At 39.4% G+C, this 24,257-nt stretch overlaps 2 protein-coding genes across 16 annotated transcripts in view; one reads left to right on the top strand and one right to left on the bottom strand.

The window, feature by feature from the left end:
- The window catches only part of LOC6614298 (AF4/FMR2 family member 4), a 31,163-nt gene extending 10,947 nt beyond the window's left edge, over positions 1-20,216 (top strand). For 3 of the 10 annotated variants that reach the window (XM_032723485.1, XM_032723483.1, XM_032723482.1), the window contains exons 3-15: positions 3,642-3,747; positions 3,845-3,975; positions 5,353-5,469; positions 7,415-7,742; positions 10,017-10,077; positions 10,349-10,631; positions 10,834-10,952; positions 11,087-11,265; positions 11,330-11,503; positions 12,709-12,846; positions 14,036-14,635; positions 16,298-16,519; positions 16,684-17,386. In XM_032723485.1, coding sequence (XP_032579376.1) covers positions 3,642-3,747; positions 3,845-3,975; positions 5,353-5,469; positions 7,415-7,742; positions 10,017-10,077; positions 10,349-10,631; positions 10,834-10,952; positions 11,087-11,265; positions 11,330-11,503; positions 12,709-12,846; positions 14,036-14,635; positions 16,298-16,519; positions 16,684-16,823 — 2,598 coding nt within the window. In that variant the 3' untranslated portion in view covers positions 16,824-17,386. Of the gene's footprint in view, positions 1-2,843; positions 3,084-3,638; positions 3,748-3,844; positions 3,976-5,352; positions 5,470-7,414; positions 7,743-10,016; positions 10,078-10,348; positions 10,632-10,833; positions 10,953-11,086; positions 11,266-11,329; positions 11,504-12,708; positions 12,847-14,035; positions 14,636-16,297; positions 16,520-16,683 lie in introns of those variants that run through there. The other 7 variants (XM_032723486.1, XM_032723489.1, XM_032723488.1 and 4 more) reach the window with 7 other exon arrangements.
- A 180-nt stretch (positions 20,217-20,396) lies between these two features.
- LOC6614297 (diacylglycerol kinase eta) overlaps positions 20,397-24,257 on the bottom strand; it is a 39,606-nt gene continuing 35,745 nt past the window's right edge. For all 6 annotated transcript variants that reach the window (XM_032723476.1, XM_032723478.1, XM_032723477.1 and 3 more), the window contains 2 exons: positions 23,040-24,235; positions 20,397-22,841 (listed from right to left, as the gene is read on the bottom strand). In XM_032723476.1, the coding sequence (XP_032579367.1) occupies positions 22,533-22,841; positions 23,040-24,235 (1,505 nt within the window). In that variant the 3' untranslated portion in view covers positions 20,397-22,532. The remainder of the gene's footprint in view (positions 22,842-23,039; positions 24,236-24,257) is intronic.

The following is a 24,257-nucleotide window of genomic DNA, read 5'->3' as shown; positions in this document are numbered from 1 at the left end:
AACGTGGAGCGCACCTGATCAGGCGCTTTGTAGGCTCGGCCTGGCCAACGGAAACCATAAAAGCACCGTGTGTATGCGGCTGTTGTCCGTGCCAGACAAAATGGTGTCAAATGGCAAAAATGCATCGTAAACAAAAAGTAAATGAAAAAACTTTTCAAACAAGCCGAGGGCTGCGGTAAAAGTAACAGAACAGGAATTACAACAAAGGAAGTTTTTACCAAACTGCAGTTTCAGGATAAGATAATTTGCATAGCTTCAATACTTATTTAAGCGGCTTGAATGTGAAAGTTGCACTTCCAACAATACTGAATAGAAAAAATGAGTTAAGTAAGTGTTTACCAAATTCTATTACAATCCGGCAATTTTCGAAAATAAAGTAAAACAAAGTAAGACAAACAAATTTTACAATAAGACAGGAAATTCAGTTTCCAATTGATTAAGTCACTTGGACATTATTATTAGATTATATCTATATTATTAGATCGCCAGTTTAAAATAGTATGACTTACAATAGATAATTAAAACAGTATACCGCCCAAGGTGCAACAAACTTTGCAGTCTCACCCCTCGAAATGCATAAGACAAAGACATTTTCTTGGTCCCCAGAAATGTGGTTGGCACTTCAAAGGACTATACCAATACACGGGCAAACATATGAGACCGCAAAACAAGGATCTCCGAGGCGATAACTATGCTTCGAGGTGTCATTTTGCTTGTTGTGCCCGCATAAAACTTGAAAGGTCCCTTCGGGTAGATTAAACACGCACACGAATTTCCCACACACACAGATTTCTGCGGTCAGGGACTTGGGGTGTGTGAGTGTGTGGATTATGGTGCAAGTGACGCTTGCAAGTATGCTACGAAAAATACGGAAATCCAACCCCCTACACATGAGCCATAAATTTATCTCCACAATGTGCATCGGATACAGGAAAATCTATACAAGAAATATGTCTGCAACGTGGACATTTATTTATGGGATAGTTAGGAACACCACAAATTGGGCACCGCTCCATGTGACCAGTATTCATGCCAAATAAGTGGCAATTACCTTTTGGAAAATTCATTAAAAATCACTTGGTGCCAGCGCACTGACGCCTTTTTCAATTTTAATTAAAAGTAATCCAACCAGCTGGAGGATTTTGTCGCCCGCCCATCTGTCAGCTGTGGGATAGTTGGGATGTCAGCAGGCTTATCGGGATTTCAACATCAGTGCACAGGGAGGCCCAGTGTCTCGCAGCTGAGGGATTGCCGCCACTCTCGCAAGAAATTCAAATGATTCAAATTTAAAGCCGCATGATTTCCCTGAACTACACACATTCGACTAGCTGGGCCCAAAGGACGCACAATGCTTAAAATTTCATACGCCATTAAAATTTAACACACTATCGAAAAAAAAGCGTTTTAAATATTTATACTGGGATGCGGCTGCATTTGGTGACCGCAATCAATTGGAGCACCACATTGGGCCACAGACATAAATCACTTGGAGAAATATAAGTTTTTTGCAGTAACCACCTCCCTTGACATGATAAATTGTTGCAGCTGCCGAGGAAATACACTGGAAGTTGTCGTAAATAAGTGTGTATATATGTAGACTCTAACGTTGTGTGCAGGTGCGAGCCTGCCACGTGGCACGAACCTCCCCGCACTTTTGGCAGTGCGAACGAAGGCTACGCTCCTGACATCAACTGCCAATTCATATGAGAAACGAGCCCTTGTAGGCCCGACTTTTGCCCCAATGAAATGAGCTCTTACTGCTGAATTATGCAAAAGGTGCGTGCCGTCGTGGTATGGCGCTACCGAAGGCGTGGCACTCGATCCATTCCCGACCAAGTGAGCCTTATTGATTGCCATGGAATGATTTGCCACGGCTCCTTTTAATTGGCGTTGGCGGATATTGGAGTGTGTCTAGACTGAAGGGGTCTTCCCGCAACTGGGTTAAATGCCTCTGGGTTCATTGTTTGGGTTATGGGTGTATCCTTGCCGCAGGAAACGCGGTGCGAGGAAGAAAGCTATTGCAGCTTAATTTATTAAGTGCTTTAGTATTATCACACCGATTAGATTTATTACGAGTATATAACTATTCACAGGAAATGCGAAGTTGGTCAAATTAAAAACAAGAAATTGATACCTTGATAATCATTTTGTGTCACTTATTTAAATGGCAAAGGGTAAAACTATTACCTTTTTATGTATAATGAAGTAACGACCGAGCCCGATTAGGTGTTTAAAAATTAAAACTAAACCAAGGAAATGGGTGCTGCAAATAATTAATATAATGTTTACTGTCTTTTGACATTGCGTGCCAGCCGGCAATTATTTCATTGTACAAAAGTGGAGCAGGAAACGACGTCGAGACAACGAAAGTTAAGCTCAGGTAGACACACGAAAATTCTGTGGGGCAGGAGGAGAGTTGCAAGTTGGCCATAATTAAATCGAGTGACTTGGCTGCTCCACGAGAATGTCCTGGAAAAGCTGTCTATCCTTTCGGCCAGGACAGTCGCTGCAGCTGTCTTAGCCAGTTGTTGTTTGGAAGAGCTTAACCCAATTTACAGCTTACATGCAACGACTTCTGCTCGAAATGGCCAAGTCCCTTTGGCTTAGATCGATACGCGTTGTCGTGGCCATAAAATAAGTCGTAAAATAACACAAACACATGCCGTAACTGCCGAAGTGGCAGCAAGAGTAACTGTTGCAGTAGAAAACAGGCCATTAATATGGATTTTTCTCTGGCCATTGTCGCAATTATCAAATGGCTGCAGTTGTAATGGAGAAAGTGGGTGGACGGACGTACTGCCGCATTGAAATGCGGCAAGCCGCAATTTGGCCGAGAGCCCGAAACGAAACTGTTTGACTAACCAGCCAATTGGCCAATAGCCCTGGGCCCAAAAGTCTGGCCCTGGCAAATGAAAATATTTACATGTGGCCATATGTGGCAGTGGTTAGCTTTTTGTCGGTCTCATTGTGGTATTTGTCATGCGTCCTGCTGTAATTATTATGCATGTTCAAATGCGCCCATTGTTTAGTTCAGCAGGAAGGGCTACTTAAACGGAATCCACATTTAGATGCAGTTGGAAAAGGTAAGCCTGTTTGATTTTACATCATTTTAATAGCAAAATAATATATTCCACTAATAAAGTATTTCAGCAGGGCTGTAAACCCATGTTTCTTTGACTTTGATTCAGTTAATTGACAAGCTGCAACAAGGTTTCGGATTAAACTATGGCTTATAAAGAAATATATATATATTTTAACATAAAGAACTCAATCACATTGTCGTTTTTGGGCAAAAGAACAGAATTATCAAGTGTACAATGAATGTAGAATGAATGTCTTCTAAATTGCAAATATTGGTATATAACATATATATTTGTTTTATTTAAGGAATGAGTAATGGGTATTAATTTAAAATTTTTAAGTACTTTATTGTTAAAAGAGTCAAGAACTGATGTCTAAAATCAACTTTGGCAAATATCCTTCCAGTAACTGCGATTGAAATAGTTTTTAAAAGTCTCGTAATCATGACATGTACCCATGCAATAGTTAAGCTTAAACCAACCATATTATTCATCTTGAAATATTACTATATTGCTTTCTGACTCAACGCACTGTTATCTTTCATCCTTCCTTCCCAGCAGCTCCACTCGGAGTATCGGAGCACTTATCGCTGGCATGAATTTACGGGCAACTCGCGGCCAGAGGTTGTGCGACGGGCGCCTGCCCCAAACCCAAGTCAATTTGTTGGTGAGTTGCGAAGGCATTTGTCTTGCGCCCATTGTCACGGACTATTTATTGATCCCGCTCTGATTCGACTTTCGATTGGATTTTTGCGCATCTGCAGGAGCGACAAATGAGCCGCCATTGCCGCGCCGGAAAAAATGTCCAGAATTAGCATATAAATCGCACGAGTTTATTATAGGATCGGAGTATACAGATGGACGCCGGGATGCCAGTGCACATCGTTTGGCGAGAGTAAGTGTGTTTTCCCGAATTTACCATTTTCCACCTTTATATATTCGACAGCTGCAGCGAGCATTAAATATCGAAAATTATGAGGACATATATCTCTCATAAGCAATAGGAATATAAAATGTTCTTTTAGCACAATGATTTTAAGAAAACCCCTAAAAAATATAATATTATATACCTTCTTATATACTAAAGTCGACAATGCAATTATGAACATTTTTGCCACTTTAATCCGAGCTTCCATTTCTGCGCATAAAAAGTTGAGAAGATGTCCGCTTATAAATATGCAAGATTATTGTGCATATCCACGTTTCCATGAACGAGCTAAAAAATGCAAATCCCAGCTAGCTTTCAACATGTTATAGTTGTAGTATATTCAGTTTATGGCCACACGAGCTTTATGCGCTTTTGACATTTGAAGGGGACCGTGAGAGGAAAATGAAATGCGCTGAGGTTTTCCAAAAAGTAGAAAACTTGCCTATTTATATACCCTATGATTTAGTAAGTCGTCGAGGAACCCAGGAATTAGTTAGCCATGCACTGCCTGCTTTTAAACCGCGCCAAAAGTTGAGCATTTAATTGTACACCTAGATGGCGTGAATTATTTGCTTTAATTAGACCTAAAGGGTATAAAGTTTTCATTGGAAGTATACTTTCATATGCGATTTCAGAAGCCGCCGCCATTACGGGAGGCTTGGCATTAGGGTTAATGCGTTTAAGCTGCGGCCCTCATGAAAAAGTCGACGCTCTCAAATGCCACAGGAAATACACAAAAGCCGTTCAGAAGAGCTCCATGTGAGCCTGGTCCTTTCCTAGTTCATTTTGGGCCCCTCCTCTCCAACGGTAGACTAATTAATAATGAGGCACACAGTGGCACATGTTGCAAGGACATTGAGATACGTGTGCGAAAATCAGTGGCGTACGCAGATGGAAGGGTTTGAGGGAGTTTGTGCCCTTGGGTATTCAATTCGCATTCCAAAATGTGTCTGCTTGTGCTTTAAAATGTTGAAAAGCGAATGCTTAAATTGTATTAATAATTATCTAATCATTCGAGTGCCTAAATGTTGTTACAATAGAGTCAAAATGTTAATCAATCAAAAGTGCATAAAATGAATGTAAATTAAAGTTAATCCGATATTAAAATACCCCTCGGCAATATCCTTAGTACGCCACTGACCCAAATACTTGTTTGTGCGTCGAAATGCCGGGGAGAGTGTGCTTTTGACATACTATCATGGGCACCCTGACAATACATAATTAATTGACTTTACCTCATGACGCACGTCAACAGGGCGTATGCGTATTATTTACGAGCAGCTAATTAACCAGAAATGACGGTATATCTTTAATGTCCTTAATGCCATCTCTGTCTCTCTGCAGTCGGAGGAGCGCGGTGGCACACCTTCGCGCCGCAGCAAATCGGAGGGACCACCCGTTGTGCCCAATGGACGTGCGTATCCCATTGCCACGGAGATCGACGGAACCACAAGAAAACAGGTACACAATTGTCAGATGGATTGCACTGCACGCAGCCAGAGCACTCGGGTGTCCAATTCAATAGTTGTCTATGGCCTAAAACAATTAAGCCAAATACTCGTGTGTGCACTTCAAATTCGGGGGAGCCTGGGTGTCTGTGTGTACGTGTGTTTTTTGCAAGTTCAAGTCCCCCCAACATGCATGTATTAGTTGAAACATTTCTGCCAGGATGAGCACATTGGGGTTGAACATTTGTGTCCAGAAATAGCCCCCTATCAGCGCAACAAATGTAATGGTCAGTCTTACCGTGAAGACTGCGCTATGGTTTTTAGATTACATTAGATTATATAACTTATTTAGTTTGACGTTACGTTTTTAAATCAGTTGCTACTTAATTGACTCTTCCTCCAACTATTCCTAAAATAAGTTCACACTAACTATGATCTATTTATGTTATTTACAAAAGATAGTTCAGTGAACCTCTGGTTTAAATTAAACTAACATCCAACTTACACTGAATTGAAGTAAAATAAAATTTATTTTACCAGCTTAAGCGACCTGTTCATAAATTTTAAGGCTAACGTCAATGCAAAGTGAAGGCCTACTTCAGTCCGATTGAATGCTCGTGGCGCCACATAAACTGGGAAAAACTTGTAGGGAGATAGGACCTGTCCCGTTTTCCGATCGGAGATAGAACGCGCGTTGGACCATTGGACCGGAACTTGGTGGCGAGCAACAATTTCTATTAGCGGCGATGCTGTCTCTCAGCCAGCCCCCGAAATCCCCTCTGGGCACACTGCACTGTCTGCAACTTTTCCAGTCCTTTTATTGGCAATTTTCCCCGTGCAGGACATGCTGTTGAACATTTGTAGCTCGTCGCGCCGTTTGCGGCTATGGGAAAATTTCATTTACTCACACGAGCATGAGTGCATGTGTCTGCTCACTGCACTTGCAGTGAGTGAGCCAGGACAGCATTGAGTTGTCAGACAGAATGTCAGTTAGTCAGGCGGCTACTCGACCTGAATGTATCGTACAATTTTAATCTGCAAAACCCTCCAACATTTGCATAAGTTGTACATCGATTTTTTCGCCCATTCGAGCACTTGTAATATTCTGATACTTTCAATACTTAGTACATATTTTGTCGTTCTGATTGTGGCCATTGTGTTTGTACTTTGTAATGCATGTTACAAGGGTTTTATGCCATTTTGCATCTCCCTCTTAATATCTCTGTGTGAGTGAAAAAGTGTGAAGTTCAGTATGTGTTAGATTCAATTTGATTTTGTATATCTTGATAGGGGAGTTTTATTCGTTTTGGAGCAATGCTTAAAACTCGTAGTATGAGTTATAACATATATTTTATCTGTTTTTTAAAGTTATTATCATTTTATTGAACCTTTATTTAATTTAAGTTTGGTAAAACATAGTTGGGGCATACCTAAGTGGTTTTACTTACTATAAAACAGTTAATCTTTTATGAAAATACCAGTAGTACCTTCGAATAGTTTTTTAATTATGGCAGCATTGAGGCTTGAACCCTTTTATACTTCCACCATTATTAATCACTTTAACTGTATTTTAAGTATATTTGGGGCTGTTAACCTATCAATATAACGCAATTAGTAATATATGTTCAAAATTATCAATTTATACTTGTATTGTGTGTATTTCTTCTCTTTCTCGTTCTCTGTTTCTCCGCCTATGACTAACCGGTATCTTCTTCTCTATGTTAACTGTGCTCTGATCGTCCCCATAAAACCCCCGAAAAATATGAAAACCAAATTAATTAAATTAAACATTAATCTTATCCTTACACTCAATGCGACACTGCAATGCTTTCTTTTCTCGTTCTCGTTCTCTTTTCTCGATTCTCGATTCTCCATTCTCGTTCTCTTTTTGCCCTAAAAACGTAAACCCCAAAACCCTTTTTCGTTGTGTCATTCTGCTCTTCTCTTCTCTTTCGCAGGCGGGTGAGTCAAATGGGCTATTGAAAAAGACCATCAATAAGTTGAGCACTGAGTACCGCCTGCAATTCGTCTGGCCCACCGTCCGACGCATAAAGGGCGGCGGCGAGGCGACGTCTAGGGCCGCTGCCGGCGACTATCCGAGAAAGTCCATATCGCTAGGCGCCCTTCGGTCCGGCGGCCAAGGTCACAGTCACACCCAAAACCAGAATCAGAGCCAGAGTCAGGGTCTGACCCAAGCCCAGAATGGTCACACACATCACACGATGATGGGTGGCGGTGCGGGCTTGCCGACGGTGCATAAAAAACGAACAACAAATCAGAAAGAAGGTGCGACAACAAATTGTCGTCGCTAAGCATTTATTTATCATACTAAAACAAAAACAAAAAACAATTAATTATATATGTGAAACAGACGAAACATTTCCTACTAGCGCATAGTTTCTTTCAACTACTATATGTAATACTAAAACTAATTTTTAACAATCCAAAAGCGCGTGCGTACTAAATGAGTTGACATTTGATTTTTAATTAAACGTTTCGTTACTAAATCAACCTAACAAACTAATTCACGGCAGATTGCGTAATATTTTGTTATATACTAACCTCCGTAACCGTTGAGATTTGTTTATTTTTCAAGATTTTTAAATGAAAATTTGTGCCGTGGCAGCAGCATTGAGCAAAAAAAAAAAAGAAAAAACCAAAAAAGAAAAGCCCAATAGAAAAGTGTTGAATAGTGTTGGTAAATGAACGTAGTCTAAACGATTTTTCTCCTCTCACCGCCGCCATATTAAAAATGCAAACTTGCCACCAAGCAATCAATCGAATTCGAAATCAAGTTTTTATGTACACGTCGTCGTAACTTTCGCTTTATAATCGTACTCGTACCTATAAATATGTATACTACAGTGATATTTCCAGATATTTCCTAGAATAATTATCTTGAACATTTCCGTATGATTTTCCCTTTCTTTCCGTACGTACAAGCAAATGTTTCGTTAAACGCTTTTGTAATTGAAGTTGTATTATTTCAAGCAGTTAGCAAACTTTTACTGTCTTAAATCTATCTCATATAGAACGAAATTATGCTAAATTCCTTTCCAAAAACAAAACTAAACCCGACACTAAAAGGTTAAACACAATCAAGACTATCTTTTTAGCCCAAAGCTGACGTAAGTGTTGAACTAAATTTAATCTTTATTAGTGCTAAACCAATTCAATTTCCTTTACTGCCGAGCGTAAAATTGCGTTGATCAATCGAAAATTGATGGGATTATTCCCGGGTCGTGCCCATTCTCATCCAAAATGCAGAAGCCCACCAACACGCAGTGTCAATGCAACTTTACGTGACGAACTGATGAATTGATGAATTGAAAATAGCCAAGTGTAGTATGAGCATGCTGTGGCCGCAGGTTGTGTGATATATTCCGTTTTCATTTCGATCGAAGCGTAGGAGTTATTGCATAAGTTGCCTTAGTTTCATTGCATGTGTGAAACGACAACCAATCGAAATTACTTTAGTGTCATGCATCAAACCAGACAACCATCAATCAATCAGTCAACACGGCATCAGCATCTACTCGCTTTCAATCGTATATACCAATACTACTCATGTATAACAATTCATCGACTAGACGAATTGGCAAGCTTAGTGTGGGTTAGTTTAGGCTGTGGGCACCAAGTGTGATTACCACTTTCCAAATACTAACAAAATTTACAGTTCAAGCAAAGCGCATAGGTAAGGCAAACGGAAACGGAAGTGAACAAACGGCAATCAAATAGAATAAAATGAAACCTAACCCCTCTACTCATATGCTAAATCGTTAAGTGCATCTGCATCTCAGTGGCAATTAGTGGCTTTAAGTGCAAAATGCTTTGTCTTGCCTTTAACCCTTGTGCGACGCCTTGAGCTTCCAGCGATAGTGTACAAAATTGGACGTAGTGCTTACAAAAATACAAAAAAAAAAAAAATATCTAACAACTAAAAAATATGAATTATCCAACGCTGCATTCAACTCGAATTGTAAACACATATTTTGCATAAAAAAGAATACAACAATTGGTTTGAATTTCGTTCTATATTCCAAAATAAAAGTTACCCGAAATTGTTCAAACATATCCCCAGAAACTACCAGGAAACCATGCCAAACACGCTTCAACCAAACATTCAACATTATAGATTTTCCGTTCTGAACTCAATGCCAAAAACACAAATTGATTTTCATTTGAAGTTTACATTTAGCATTTCTCTTAGCCGAGTAAGCTGACCCACCACAAACTAACCACCCAATCACAACCACGACCTCAAAACCACCCACTTAAGCGCTGCTTCCGGCTCATTTATTTGCTGTACAATAATATGAAATCACCTTCTCCTTAACCCTGAGTTGAAGTTTAGCGTTTCTGAGACACCTTGCAAAAGAAAACCTAACCTTTGTTTCCACCTTTTTGGCCTTTAGTTTCCTACTGCATTTTCTACAATTAATTATACTTTCCTTAACTAATCTTAATGTACCCACTGATGGCAGACATCAGCCAGACTCTGTATAAAGCTATCGATCGACTTGGATTGCCGCATTAAATTTCGTGTCTGTGTGCTTTCAGCTACTCTACATGAGTTGGAGCCCTTGGTTAGCGATACGGATGATAGAAAAACGCACGAGAAGTATGAACATTTGATTAACCTAGCCCTCAAACCGACTTGCTCATAGCTTCTGCCATTCTCATTCAGTGATGTCCTTCATTAGCCCACCTGAAAGAGCAGTATCATCCAAAATATAATAATAGCTTTCAGAACCCACATTCATCTGCACCTGCATGTTGCAAGTGTTGCATGCTGCAGCCATCGAGAAGCACAGCAGTTCCCACTTGAAACTCAGAATCTCTCAGAGGCCAGCATTACTTCCCATTGCTAATGACTCTTCCGATTCTTGCAGACAAGTGACCATTGTGGAGCGCAAGATCACCTCGCGTCCCTTCTCGCAGGCCATCGACCAAGAGCGCCTGAACCACTTCATCACGAAAAAGGAGAACTTTGGCTTCGCCGATGCCGCCGTGGCCGCCGCGGCCCTCAAGGACGAGGTGGACAACCGGCAGCAGGCCGGCGAATCTGGCCAGGTGGTGGTCATGAACGGCTCCGCCCCGCCGCACTCGAAACCGAATTTGGATTTGTGGTTCAAGGAGATGGTGGAGCTGCGCAAAAAGGCCGGCGAATACAAGGTACGTCCTAATTGTCTATCTGTGGTATCGTCCTTTAGTAATCATTGTTACTTATATCCTTAAATTACTTACCATTAACCATTACATTAAAAATGCTCTAAATTACTATTATTATATCAAATACTGTTGCAGCCTTATATATATGTTGAATATTAAACAAATTGGACACTACCCTAACTCCTTTGATCTTCTTCAATTCCAGTGTCGCGGTTGGGGTATAGAAATCGACCCGGAATTGTATAAGAAACAGAAGGATCTATGGGATCAGGTTTCAAAGCGCAGCTCACTTTCGGCACTTTCTCTAGCCTCTTCTGTTCATAGGTAAATATAATTCGGAAAAAACTCCCTAAAATGGTTATTTCATCCAGTGATTCTTACTTATTATCATTTTGATATGGCGTTAAAGGTTAAAAAAAAAAATCATAATCAAAAACGTTTTTTTCCAATCCTGCTAGACCCATTACAAAGGAGGAGAAGGAACAGGAGAACAATAAGAAGTCGACGCCATTGCAGAAGGCCCAGAAGCCGCGTGTTCCTGGCCAAGCCTTTCTGATTGATAATAAGGATGAGATTTCAGCACTGCCAGCACGCTTTAGCAATATACGCCATCACCTTGAACGCACCACAGGTCCGGGTGAGTACCTGAGATAAATGAAAGGACTAGCTCAGGCTAACTCTTCTATTGTTCTGTCTTTCAGATGTGGAAGAGGGAGCTTTGTTGCCCTCGCCCACGCGCGAGAAGCTGATGCCGGCTATTACCAAGCGGGAATCGGAATCTCAGCGAGGAAGTCCCAAGAAGACCGCCTTGTCCAGGCACGGATCGCCCCAGAAGGGTAGTCCTCAAAAGGGCAGCCCCAAGAAGGTCCTTAAAAGTGAGTAGTTCCCCGCTTTTTCCCCCACCTTTGAGCAGAGGATACAAAGAAAGAATGCATACGCATATCCGATTTCAATTCCAAAGTTAACCATATCCGAATAGCAAATTTACTCTTATGGAACAATGACACAAGTACACAAAATGCACTTACCAATAGAGTTACGAGTTCGGGAACAGAACAAAACATTGTACACGCTCCAACAATAAGTATACGCCCCGTTACCAATACCTTGATTTGGTTTCCTATGATTTTCGTTTTGCCATAGTTTGCTCAACTGCTTCAACCGTTTGATTTGCATTTTCCCCGACAGTCGAAGGAGTCGACTCGTTTTTCATCCTTGTCAAGTGCACCGAAGACTTCTTGGGATATGAGATTTGTGCACAATCCTAATGTAGTTTCTAGTTACTTATATTTGACAGTTTTTATAGAGGGTTTGTGTTCTGAAATCGGTTGAAAGTTGATTTTCATGTTCTACGTTTGAGCTATAATTTGTAGAGAACCATTTGAGTCAATCTCCTAAAACCACAACTACTTACATTTATATATTGAGGTGGCCCATGATTAGGATAATCCCATATTTCGTATATATAAATCATTTTTGTGTATTGGGGCCATGAATGTTTTAGTGTGCTGGGATGTAAGTAAATTCGACAATGGCTGTATATTACTTTGCGTTAAGCTAAGCTTTAAAGACATCTTTTTCGCTTTTAATTTATATATACAAATTGATACTTCTATAATCTTAACAACATAAAAAAGTGTAACTTACGGTGTCCGATTAGTATTCGGATTTTGTCAGGAATTTGCCAACTTAGTCTTAACCTTAGTATAGAATCGGGAGAGATCTATAAAAAAAAACTTTATCGAATCGTTGTGAAAATGAGAAGCTTAAAGCGTAGCGCATTGCCATTAAAACTTGTACAATAATTCACTTGAAACACCCACACAAATATCACTAGTAGAAAGGCTCTCTCACACCGCCCAACATTTGGAATAAGATATTCTCTAGCCAATTGCGAATTTAAATTAAAACATCCAAATCGTACTTTTGTCATCAATCAAACCGCCACCACCACCAACCAACCATACAACAAAATCGCAAAAAAATAACGTATCAAACGAAATGCCAAAACAAAAACCGATTTCGAAAACCGAAAACCGAACCATCCTCCATCCGTATCCGTGTCCATGTGCGTGCTCAGCCCGGTCGCAATCGGCGGGTCCGGGCGTTGCTGAGAATGAGTCACCGAAACGGCAGATCCGGTCGGCGAGTCAGGCGCCCAGCAGCCGTAAAAAGACGCCGACAACCGGAAGCGGAAGCGAACGCAAGGCACGCCCATGTAAGTAGCCATTTTGGAGGAGGCAAAAGAAAATCCCCCGCCGAATACCCAGAACTCGACGTGAACGATGCGTTGCGTTCATTGCCTTATTTATTTGTTTAGTCCTAGTTTGCATATGTCATGTGTTAATTAGATTGCGTTCCGATTTATCGATTTTATGTTGCCTTAACTTTGTTTCTTTTGCCGGATTGGTTCCTAGTTTAGTTTAGTTTAGATTATCTTATCACACCTCCAGTTTGTACGTTCTTCCAAGCCCAAAACGTATTTCGATCGACCATCTAGTTGAGTGTCAAATGAAACTAGTAATTCATAGTTGAAAAAACTTTCATTTTGGGTTTACAGTATTTGTTAGTTTGGTCTCTGGTCATGCAGTTCAATCTTTTAGTTTTTTATTCTCATTCCTTACCCTTACACTTTAGTTTTGATCACTGTTCTCTCTGTAATGCAGCGTTTGATTGGTCTTCCGAAATACATAACAATCTATAGTTTAGCATGTTGAGATTCCGTTACTAACAAGACTTACTAAGTAATTACAAACCAACTAAAACAATAAACCAACTAAACTTATCTGTAAGTAAGTTAAAGTAATACTAACAATCCAGTTCAGTGTTGTGCCTAACCGTTTGAGTTTTAATTTGTATTCCGTTAACCTCCTACTAACCATAAGTGTAACTTTGTTGGCTTCCAACCCCATTATCTGTAACATACATTTATAATATAATTTATGTGGGACAGGGGCAACCAGCTAACTACCTGTTTAATGTACTGAAATCCTCCTGTTGCCAAATTTAGGGTCATAAAGCCAACATTGTGTTCTCCCTTCAATAGCAGCGAATTACCGAAATACCGATAGTTTGGTATAAGTAGACTAACGAATTTGAATTGTTAACACAACTAACCGAAAGAAAACTGGAACGCCACTAATAGCATTTTACGTTTGGTTCTTTAAGCTCCTTGTTTTGTTCGAACTTTTGTTTTAGGACATTTTAAGCTTTTGCTTTGATTGCATTCTCGACTCGTCACCAACCAAATAAAACATTTTTAATGAAAATACATGTAATAATTTGTTTTTCACCTGCGTTTTGTTTTCGGCAAAAAAAAATATGTAAAAAAAACTATGACAAACAACAACAAAAATCATCGTAAAACAAACAAAACCGAAAACCGAAAACCGTTTACGTTCTTATAGCCACCCTATCCACAACATTCCAATCCCGCATTAAAAGTAGTTCCTTGCCACCGCCCAACGGTAGAGTAGTCTCAGCGCCGCCAGCCACTGCAGCAGCAGCCGCAGCAGCATCAGCAGCCAAATCAGCATTAAACGCTAATCAGGCTCATGCTAATCAATCACAATCATCACATGCCAAGAGCGGTAGCATCAGCGGCAGAATTTCAAAGCCATCGGCCACATCCGCCCAACAGCAAGAACAGCAGCAACAGCAACAGCAAATGCGTAAGAAAGACAAAGATAGATCGAATAGTAGTTGCATTGGCAGTGGTAGTCATGTTGGTGCTGGTAGCGGTAGTCAAGCAAATAGTGTCAAGCATCTGCAGAATAAGCAAAAGCAACAACAACTACAGCAGCAACAGCAACAAAAGCAACAACAACAACAGCAACCGCAACAGCAAAAGCAGCAGCAAAAACAGCAGCAGCAACTCGATGTTGCAGCAGCAGCAGCAACAGCAGCAGCAGCAGCAACATCGGCATCTCCCCAAAACCCAACCCGGCCTGCCACCATCAACATCAAACGGCTCACGGTACCAGGTCAGGATAGAAAATTGGCTGAAAGTGAGTAAAGTTTCACCGAAAACTTGAACAAATCAAAAACCAAACTCTTCAATAAACCCAAGCTAAACCAAAATTAAAGCCCATTTAAAAAGTAAAAAAACACGGAAAATGCTGTAAAATGACATCTGATGCGCGAAATGTTTGTGTTGCAACTTTTGTAAAGCCCTAAACTTAAAAAAAAAAAAATACAATCTCCTGTGACGCTATTAATAATTGAGCATTTTACACCTTGGTCAAAACTGTTCGTCCACAATTAGTGAAAAGTGATTAAGCTTATGATTTACCAATTGGCCACATCGATTGGATAGATGTGTGTGTGTGTTTTTGTTTGGGCCAAGCCATGTGGAAGTGTGTATCTGTATTGATAGATTGGTCGTAGAAATTGTACAAAATTGTAGTTTGATTATAATTATTCCACTGGCAGCCCGTTTCAAAAATGAATATAAAAGTCACCGAGAAAGTACGAAAATCAAACAAAATTCCAAATTCTTAATTAATTGTGGCTACACCCAAAGAGCAAAATGCCTTATTAAATGTTATTAAATGTTAGTTGTTGTTGTAGTCAGTGTATGTAATTGTTGTTTATCAGCCGTGCGTCTATATAAATGTATCTGTATAAGCAATTTAAATTTAATTCCCTTGAATGTGCGTCTCATGATTTGTAGATTTTCGTTGTTAAACCACACCTCAGAATTTTAAATATATCTTTGTTTGTTTGTGTACATATGTAAAGTTTTTGCATTTCTATCCTCTCTCATTTTAGATTATATGTGTATACTTATTTTTTTTAAACAACATAATCTACAAAAAGACACCTAAGCACAGACACTAACAACGATAAGATAGAAGTGTTAGTTAGTATTTTGATGTTCGATATAGAGGTTTGGGTTAGTTAAACAGAAGATAGTAAATCGTTTCTACTAACTACAGTGCACTTTCAAATCAACGTAGGAACATGTTATTTTATATCTACTACTTTAATTTTAATATTACCAACTCTTAAAATACATGATTAGTGTTTGATAATATCTAAGCGAACTCAAATTGCCAGGGATCAACTGACTAATCTTTTCTAAGCTGTCGTCGACGCCTTCGTTGTTGCCTGCCAAAAAAAACGAAACACCAATAAAACATATCCAGCAATGTGCCACACCAGGATTTGTACAGCTATAGCAATTTTTTGAATCATAAAACATATATTAGTTTTATTACTCCTCTTCGGATTTTCATGTTGCGTGTCTGTTTGTGTATTTGTGGCATGCTGTTTCTCATGTTGTGCGCTTTATTAAACAAAACAAAAAATAAGAAATAAAAATATTCCTTTGGTTCTACTAACAATATGTTGCGTTTTAAGCTTCTGGCTTAATATTCTTCCGTTGACTTCAGTTTCCTTCAGTTTTCGGTTACCTAACTAAGTTAGAAATATTTATTTGGATTTTATGTTTCAAATACTAACCAGTAAAACTCAAACACAAAATTTGCTTAACGAACAAAGGAGTTATCCAAAAAATATATATGAAGATCAACAGCTGCGGCAGCATAATGAACTAACAGAAACATAAAATGCGCTTATAATTAAGTTAATTCCATTAACGCATAACCCCCCCAAACTGAGCAGAACTACCATTTATATGTATTTTTGAATGTTTTCCCAATCAACAGACGAAGGCGAGGATGGTCGTGAGACTGCCATTTCCATTTCCAGCTGCAGTCCCCAGCCTCCGGTGCCGGAGGTGCCCGAGGAGCCCCTGGTGAAGTCGCCACCAGAACCGACCCGGGTCAAGTCCCCGGAGCAGATCATAATGCGCTCTCCCGATCCAGTCAACTGGACGGTGCCCCTGGACACTGGCAAAACCTTCACGGTGACGCAGAATGTCAAAGATGGTAAAGTAGACGCAAGGTGGTTGACCACTCTGTGGAGCAGAAGATTGGAGAACATTCATCTGTAAGATAATAATTTTAATATGACTCTGATTTCTGCCTACGGAGTGCATCACTGCTTTGACAAATATGTGCTGCAGCTAAGTAAATACTTTTCATTTCCGTAGGGGAGAACTACAGCCGACCTCAGAGCGAGATTAAAGCGTCGACACCGGTGGAGAAGCCCCCACCGCCACCACAATCGGCTCCGCCACAACTAACCGAACAGGCTAAGATGGACGGTAAGCCATTAAGCACGCTTCAATAAAAACGCAAAACTTCCATACCAAAAGCATCAGCAAAACCAAACGAAGTCGACAAACAAAACCAATCCAGAAAAACCAAAAAAGTCAAATCGCTTTTACAAATATTTATATATTAACTCGTATTTAAATATATGTATCTGTATATGTATATGTATGTATCGCTACTCACAAACATCATCAAAAATCCAAAATCGAATCATCGTTAGCCAAACTCCAACTTCTCGAACTCCAAATCCAAAAACCCAAAACGAAAACCAAAACGAAAACCACACCAGCAAATTAAGCCAATCTCGATAAGCGTAAATATAAAGCAAAGTTCCCCTCTTTCTGTATCAAGCCAAAAGCAATTGTGCAAGCCAATGCAATCACATAGCGTACCCGAAACCGTAGATCCTTGCGTAACATAACGAACACTATTTCCAAAACTATCTCCCCCTCCCCCCACCCTTTCGACCACTGCCATCCCGCCAGCCTGGAAGTCCTGCAGTCCGACCACCAGTGCCGCGATCTACGGCAAAACGCTGACGCCCCATGCCACACCCACCGGCCAGCCGGGCGGGGCGGTGCGCTGCACTGTCGCCCAGGATGAGCCGCCTCAGCAGCCGGATCCTGCGATGTCGTCCTCCTCGTCGACGGGCACTGCCTCCACCGCCCGGACAACTGCCGCCGAGGTCCTGGAGAAGGCTCGCGACCGATTCGATCGATTCTGGGGCAGCAGCAGCGCCAGCAAGGAGGAGAGCGTCTAGATCCGAGATCTTGGATCCTAGATCAGGCACTCAGTGCTTTTCAAGTGCAAAATGTATTCCCCAGGGCAGTTAATTGGCCCCTGAAAGCAAGCAATTATAATACGTAATAGACGTTATGCAATACCTAATCATGTACACCATCTACTCTATCTAACAGCCTGATGACATTGCGGCACAGCTCATCATACACATTGATTTATACTGTATGTTTCCATAAATCCCTATTTATTATGTATCAATTGGGAGTTGTTCTTAACCTCTACTATTTTTTGTATATTTTTAATTTAAATTTCAACTAAAGATTTATAACATATTGTTCTGTTAGTTTCAATGAAGACCCTGTTAAGTCAAAAAGTTGGATTGAACATCTAAAAATGAATTATGATTTATAGAAAAAATACCATTTAATAATTTTAATTAATCTATTGTAATTATGGATGACTGTGTCGCAGTGAGATCGGAAGATTATGGAAGTCCCGCATCGACTTGGCTTGACTTTAAAGCTAAATTCGCTTTTGATTTTCTAGTTAAACTGCTGCAAGCAAATCTAATCAGGCCAAATGTCATCTAACGACACGAGCATAACACAAAGATTTATTTATGTAAGACACTTTCACTGCCTAAACCCAATCCGAATACGAAACCGAACTCAAACCAATGTTGTATACTTTGAAATTCACCGAGAGAACTTTGCAATATTTCGATATCATCCAATCATACAAAATATTCAAATGGGACAAACATCACCGCAATGACCCGTCCAAAAAGTGAGTCCATTCGACAAGAGATATACTCACATTTTTGTAGCTTTCATTAGATGAGCAACCGTATATTTGGGTAATGCATAAGGTGATCTAAGCTAAACTGCTGATCCGTCAGATACCGAACGTTGAAAATAGATTTTGCACATTAACTACAAAGGGAAAATACCAAAAAAACGACGACATGATGTTAAGAATAATTTAAGACACACTTTGGCTAATACAAACTTAAGGCAAGAGATGGTTAAAACATAGCAACACCCAACAGAAAACACCAGCAAAACATACTAATACTACACAAAAAATGCGAAACAATGAGATTATGCTTTGAAAAGCTGTGAAACTAGTTTCAGACATGCCTACGATTCTTATATAACTATTATGTGAATGTGAAAATAGTCGACAAACAAAAATGGAAACAAAATGATCAAAACAAATGGAAAGACCTAATCGATTTAATCATGTTTTGAGTAAAATTAGCTCTAAATAATTATGACAAATGCTTCCCGAGGGGCAATAGCTTTCAGAATGTTGATGTTATTTTGACAAGCATTTTGTTCGGCCTTGTTTCTCGAATCTCTCTCAGTGTAGACAGTTTTTCAGTACAAACCAAATACCGATTCAAACTCAGTTTGGCAGAACTTTTCTTTTGCGTAGGAGAAGTGCTTGAATTTAAACCTTTCTTAGAAATAAACAGAAAAAACAAAATCGTGTAAGCTGAAGTTAAATTCCATTACCCATAAGTTATGTGATTAACTTCAGTATTGAGCTTACTTGTTGCTTGCCTATATATATTTTAATATAAAACTCAAATAAGCCAACAAAAAAAAAAACAAAAAAATTAAGAAGGAAAATAACGCCACTTTAATGGTATTTATTAAACAGTTGAGTATTTTTATATGTTTTTCATGAATGGACCCGTTTGTTAGTTGAAATCGATAAGTTTATCACTGAATCTTATAGTTACCGAATAGTAACAATGCATATTGTCAAGAGCCCCTAAAATGCAAAATGTTTATTACGCTCAGTCTTTAAAATGGTCACCGATTCGATTCAATCAATGGCATTAGTTAGAAATAAATAAGAAGCTAAACTAACTAAACTCTGGCAATCTCAAAACCCGTAAAAGAAGGAAAATTTCAATGAAAGAAACAGGAAATGCACACTCACATACACAAACAGAACTATATTTCCAGTTGCAATTAAAGGAAAACGGTAACCCAACTGAATGGTAGACTCTTGAACTCATTTAGTTTTAAATATCGTACTTAACAAATTTTAGGCAACTTTAATACGAATCTACTTAAGAACGAACTTGATATTAATTCTAGCTTGTTTACAAAAGGATATAAAATGATTAACGAGACAACAGAAAACCAAAACCTAAACAAAGTATACCCTCAAAATGATTCCAAAATAGGCGCACTAAACGGTTTTCCTTCGACAGCAGTGAAAAAGAAAATCGATTTTTATAAACACTTATACGAAAGTCAAACCAATAAATACTTTCAATTTTCGGTTCCTTCACGAAGCAAAATATTAAAAGTCACCAAACAATTATATAAATTTTAAAAATTGACTTTCACGCCCAAATGCGCCTAAAGTTTTAATGAATTAAAAAAGCCTCATATGAAATGCAATAATACCAGTAACTATACAACCCAATTGATAATTTTTTCTGAATTGTCATAAAAAGGCACACCAAATAGCCTTCATAGAGATGCTAATAACACGATATAATTATAATTATACTTGAGAAAAGTGGCCGAATCATATGATAGAGGAGTAATGGAAATAATAAAATAGAATCCGAAAAACAAGTGATGGTAAAATGATTATAACATTAAATGAATCGAATAAATGAAAAATGCATATAAACGTTTTAAAATCGATGTTTTAATGACCTCCCTCGATTAAAATAAAACGCATTGGCATTGTTTTTGTTTTGTTTTAATTGCTGTTATTAGGTTTTTCTTCAAGAAAATGTTTTTTATTATAATTGATGTATTATATTTAATAGGAAATATTGTTTGCTTTATGGTTTGCTTTCACTTAACGGTATTATCGATTTTTTGGTTTTATCTGGATATTGCGCACAGACAGTTTTTACATTTGTTTTTATTTCTAGGATTTGGGAAGAAGGTAGTAGAAATTACATAACTAAGATACATTGTAAAACATTTATTGCTGGTAAATGGTTTTCATAGGCATTACCTATCTTCTGATTGTAGACGACTATTTATTAGACTATACAGTTGATTTATCATTGCACTTCACGAATGGCGTTCAATATTAGTTTGCTGATCATTGTAGTTTTTTATTACAGGAATATAGAAAGCTGTTATCACAGTTTTTTGAAATTATAACATAAATTTAATGTTGGGTAATGATTAGAGATGATGTAGAAACCGAAGAAAATAAACCATTTGCGTGAGAATGAGAGTTGCCGATCACGGTTTAACTTTTGTTACATAAATTATAAGTTTATTAATTGTCTTAGGATTTTTTTTTAAATTTTGCTTTTAATTTCTTTAAAGTTTGCTCAAAAATACATGTGTCGAAAAATTTTCGAAAAAATGTGTCTTCAAATTTTAACTTTGTATTTATCGATTTTTATTATGCAAAAGTTTTCCAATTATCGTTTTCCTTACCTTGTATATTATATCTAGTATACATAAGCGTACATAGCTCATCAAATATGTGTCAAAATACTTAGAAATCATAGGATTGCTACTGGTGCTGTTTGGAAACAAGTTAGTTCGTGATAGGATCACAACAAATCAATCGAGTTGGTCTGGGCTCATTATACTTATATATCAAAAAATATAATTTATAGACGTGGCTCAAGTGATTTGTTTCAGATTAAACTCAGCAACTGCTGTGCCATTTCAAAAACTCACTCAACTGGAGGCAACTTGAGCAAACATTTAAAGATGGGTCATTTCTAATCATTGGACTGCTAAACCTACTCATATGCAGCTATACATATTTATATGTTCATATTTAGACAGGGAGATAGGGGATAACTTAATTGATCAAATCGAAAGTTGACATGTATAAAAAATTTAGCACAATTTCGTTCCTAACACTTTAACGTTTTGATAAAAGTGGTTGGGTTTCGCGCGGATTCTCTTAAATGTAAACAATTAAAAGGAGTACCAAAAAGGTTCCGAACACCATAATTCCGTGTTCCAATGCTAGCTAAGATTTACCATATGCTTGTATATAGTACCAAATAAATTTGTTGGGACCCAGCACCCAGCACCAGGACCCCAAGGATCTAACCTAAACTTATCTTGAAAATCGTCGCGGACTTAACAACTAAATTCATTTAAATAAACAAGTTAGAGTTGCTTTTGGTTACCACAAAAATGACACGTTTAACAGACTTTTCTTTGGTGCAATAACGAGAGTTGGACTCGTATTTGCATTAACATAATGTTAGCATCATTTCGATTTAACAATAGTGGGGGAAACATTTAAATATAGTTTCGAATATCTCTTTGTAGGTATATGTATATGTATAAGTATTATTTCTGTAACCTTTAGATTGGTTTGGGTCTGCACGTTTATTGTTTCATTTTTGTAAAATATAAATTGCTTTTAAATTTAGAATCGATTTGTTTCAGTTACTTGCAGTTTTGAATAGATCTCAAACGGATTCTCAAAATTGGTAATATAAGCGTAAGTTGAAGGTTAAACACTTAAAACCTAACTGCAGTTACCGTTTTTGTTCTCGTATGTGCCACTACGCTTAAATTCGTTTTAACTGCTAGTGTTTTCTTAAATTTGACATACGTATTTGAATAACAAAAATCAATTTTAGGTGCTCTTCGTTTTGTCTCGATTTAAAGTGGCTGGTAGCCTTAAAAAATTTACATATCTATGCCAATCAAAAGTGGTATATCGAGATAATTTGTTCCAGAGAAAGTCAGCTAAGCCTAAATATGTAAAGAGTATCGATAGAATTATCGTCGTTTTACCGAATGATTTTACTTGCAAGTTCGCTGAATGCATTTCCCTATCATTCGGCATGTTAGCTAAGCTAGCCTATAAATTAGTGATTGTTGTATGCATTTTGTCCCATAATAACATAACTTTTCCTGTGATCGCGTACAACTTAATTTTCTACCCCTTCACCTCTAAGAGCGCGATTCGAAGACTGGTTAGTTTGTACTAGCCGTTAAGTAGTCCCAACGGAAGCTTAGTTCTCGCTGAGATCCTTTATTGCCTGCAGTATACGCTTGACGTGTCCCACCTTAACCACGCCAAGATCCTTGAGGTCACGCCTGCCCAGGGTAAGCAGTTCCTTGCCGCGAATGTCGTTCTTCAGGAAGCTGTCCACGTACTCCGACAGCTGCATCGTTTCCAACCAGGTGACCACCTCGTTGACGCTCCAGTTGTTGGCCGCCTCGCGGGTGTTGGTCAAAGGTGGCTTAAACGCCTGCTGACCGGCGGTCGAACCGGAACGCAATCTCACCCAGAAAGGTCGAGACTTTCGGCGGCCATCGGACTGTGGAAAAGCAAAATCATTTTTAGACATTAGGGAATCATTTTCAATAAATATATTTCATTGAGAGTATTGAGTACTTATAATTAATCCCATTAATCAAACAAGTTTAGTAACAGGTATATGATAGTCGAGGAAATCGACTTTTGGTTTGGTATTTGCCTGGTTCGAAACTTCGTAGTATGGTATTTCCCCCCTCACCTCTTCGTTGGGCGCCAGAACATTAAAGTAGGCCCGCAGTTTGCCGTCAATGCACTTCTGCACGGAGCACTTTTTCAGCTCCATTTCCATGTTGGCCAATGCCGCGCTGAGCTTCGTTTCCAAATCCTCACGGAGAATCAAACTATGACCTCGGTCCCGCAGCAGGGTGCATGCATCGTCGTAAAGCTGCCGCGATGAGTCGATGACCTCCACCAACTTGGTGCGCAAAGAAGGACCTTCGAGTAGTTTGCCCTGCGGATGAATCGATTCCAGGGCTTCACTGGCCCGGCAGGCCACCTCGTATAGGTCGTGCTGCAGTGCCGGATGTGAGATAATCAAGAACTTGACCCACTTCACCAACGAGCTGACGGCTTCGATAAAGTTGAGGAGCACGTAACATTCACGTTCGGAGATTACCTCGTCCGTGGAGTTGGCATGCTCTGAAGCTGTGGAAGATGCATCCCTCTGGATGGAGATGCTGTGCTGGCGCTGCTTCTCCTGCCAGCTCTTCAGCGAGAGCTCCAAGCTTCTGTTCCTGCATAGCATCTGCACTCGGTTCTTGTGCAGAATGCGAATCATTCCAGGTGGCTGAAGCCAGGCTTCTCCGTCCACCTGGATGGGTATCTCCTCGTCTCCCAAGATATTGATCTGTACGCTTTGGCACTGGGCGATCCGATGATGTTGTAGATTAATTAGCCGCGAGGCAGCCATCTGCACCGATCCGAAGACAGCCACCACTTCTAGCACACGATCATCGAAGCTGGGCGGCAGGAATATGTCATCCTTTTTGCTGCTGCCCCAGAAATTGGTGCCGCCCATGAAGCTGGGTATGTTCAGTATCACAATTCCCTGCAGTTCCGGCAGCGGAATCCTCTGACCATCGCACTCGAGCTGTACTCGCTGCTCTAGATTCTTGCAGGTCTTCTGCAAGAGCTGCTTGGATCCCAGAACCCCATACCACATGTAGTTCCGGGCTCGGGATCGGCACTTTTCGGGGTGCTCCTCACGCTTGTTGTGGAAGTCCAGCGAGATCTTGGCATCGATGCCGATGCCAAAGTAGTTGTTCATCACGCACTTCTCATGGTAACCGGCTAGTAGTGTCTCATCCGGGTCCATAAGGGGACTGACGGCGGCGCAGAGGGTATCGGCATTGGCCAAAAGACATTTGGATATAAAGCCACCGCCATTAGCAAGATCTGGAGGAAAAAAATATATTTA

Source organism: Drosophila sechellia, chromosome 3R, assembly GCF_004382195.2.
Source record: "Drosophila sechellia strain sech25 chromosome 3R, ASM438219v1, whole genome shotgun sequence".
NCBI classification, from domain to species: domain Eukaryota; kingdom Metazoa; phylum Arthropoda; class Insecta; order Diptera; family Drosophilidae; genus Drosophila; species Drosophila sechellia.
This window is presented reverse-complemented; position numbering and strand designations above follow the sequence as displayed.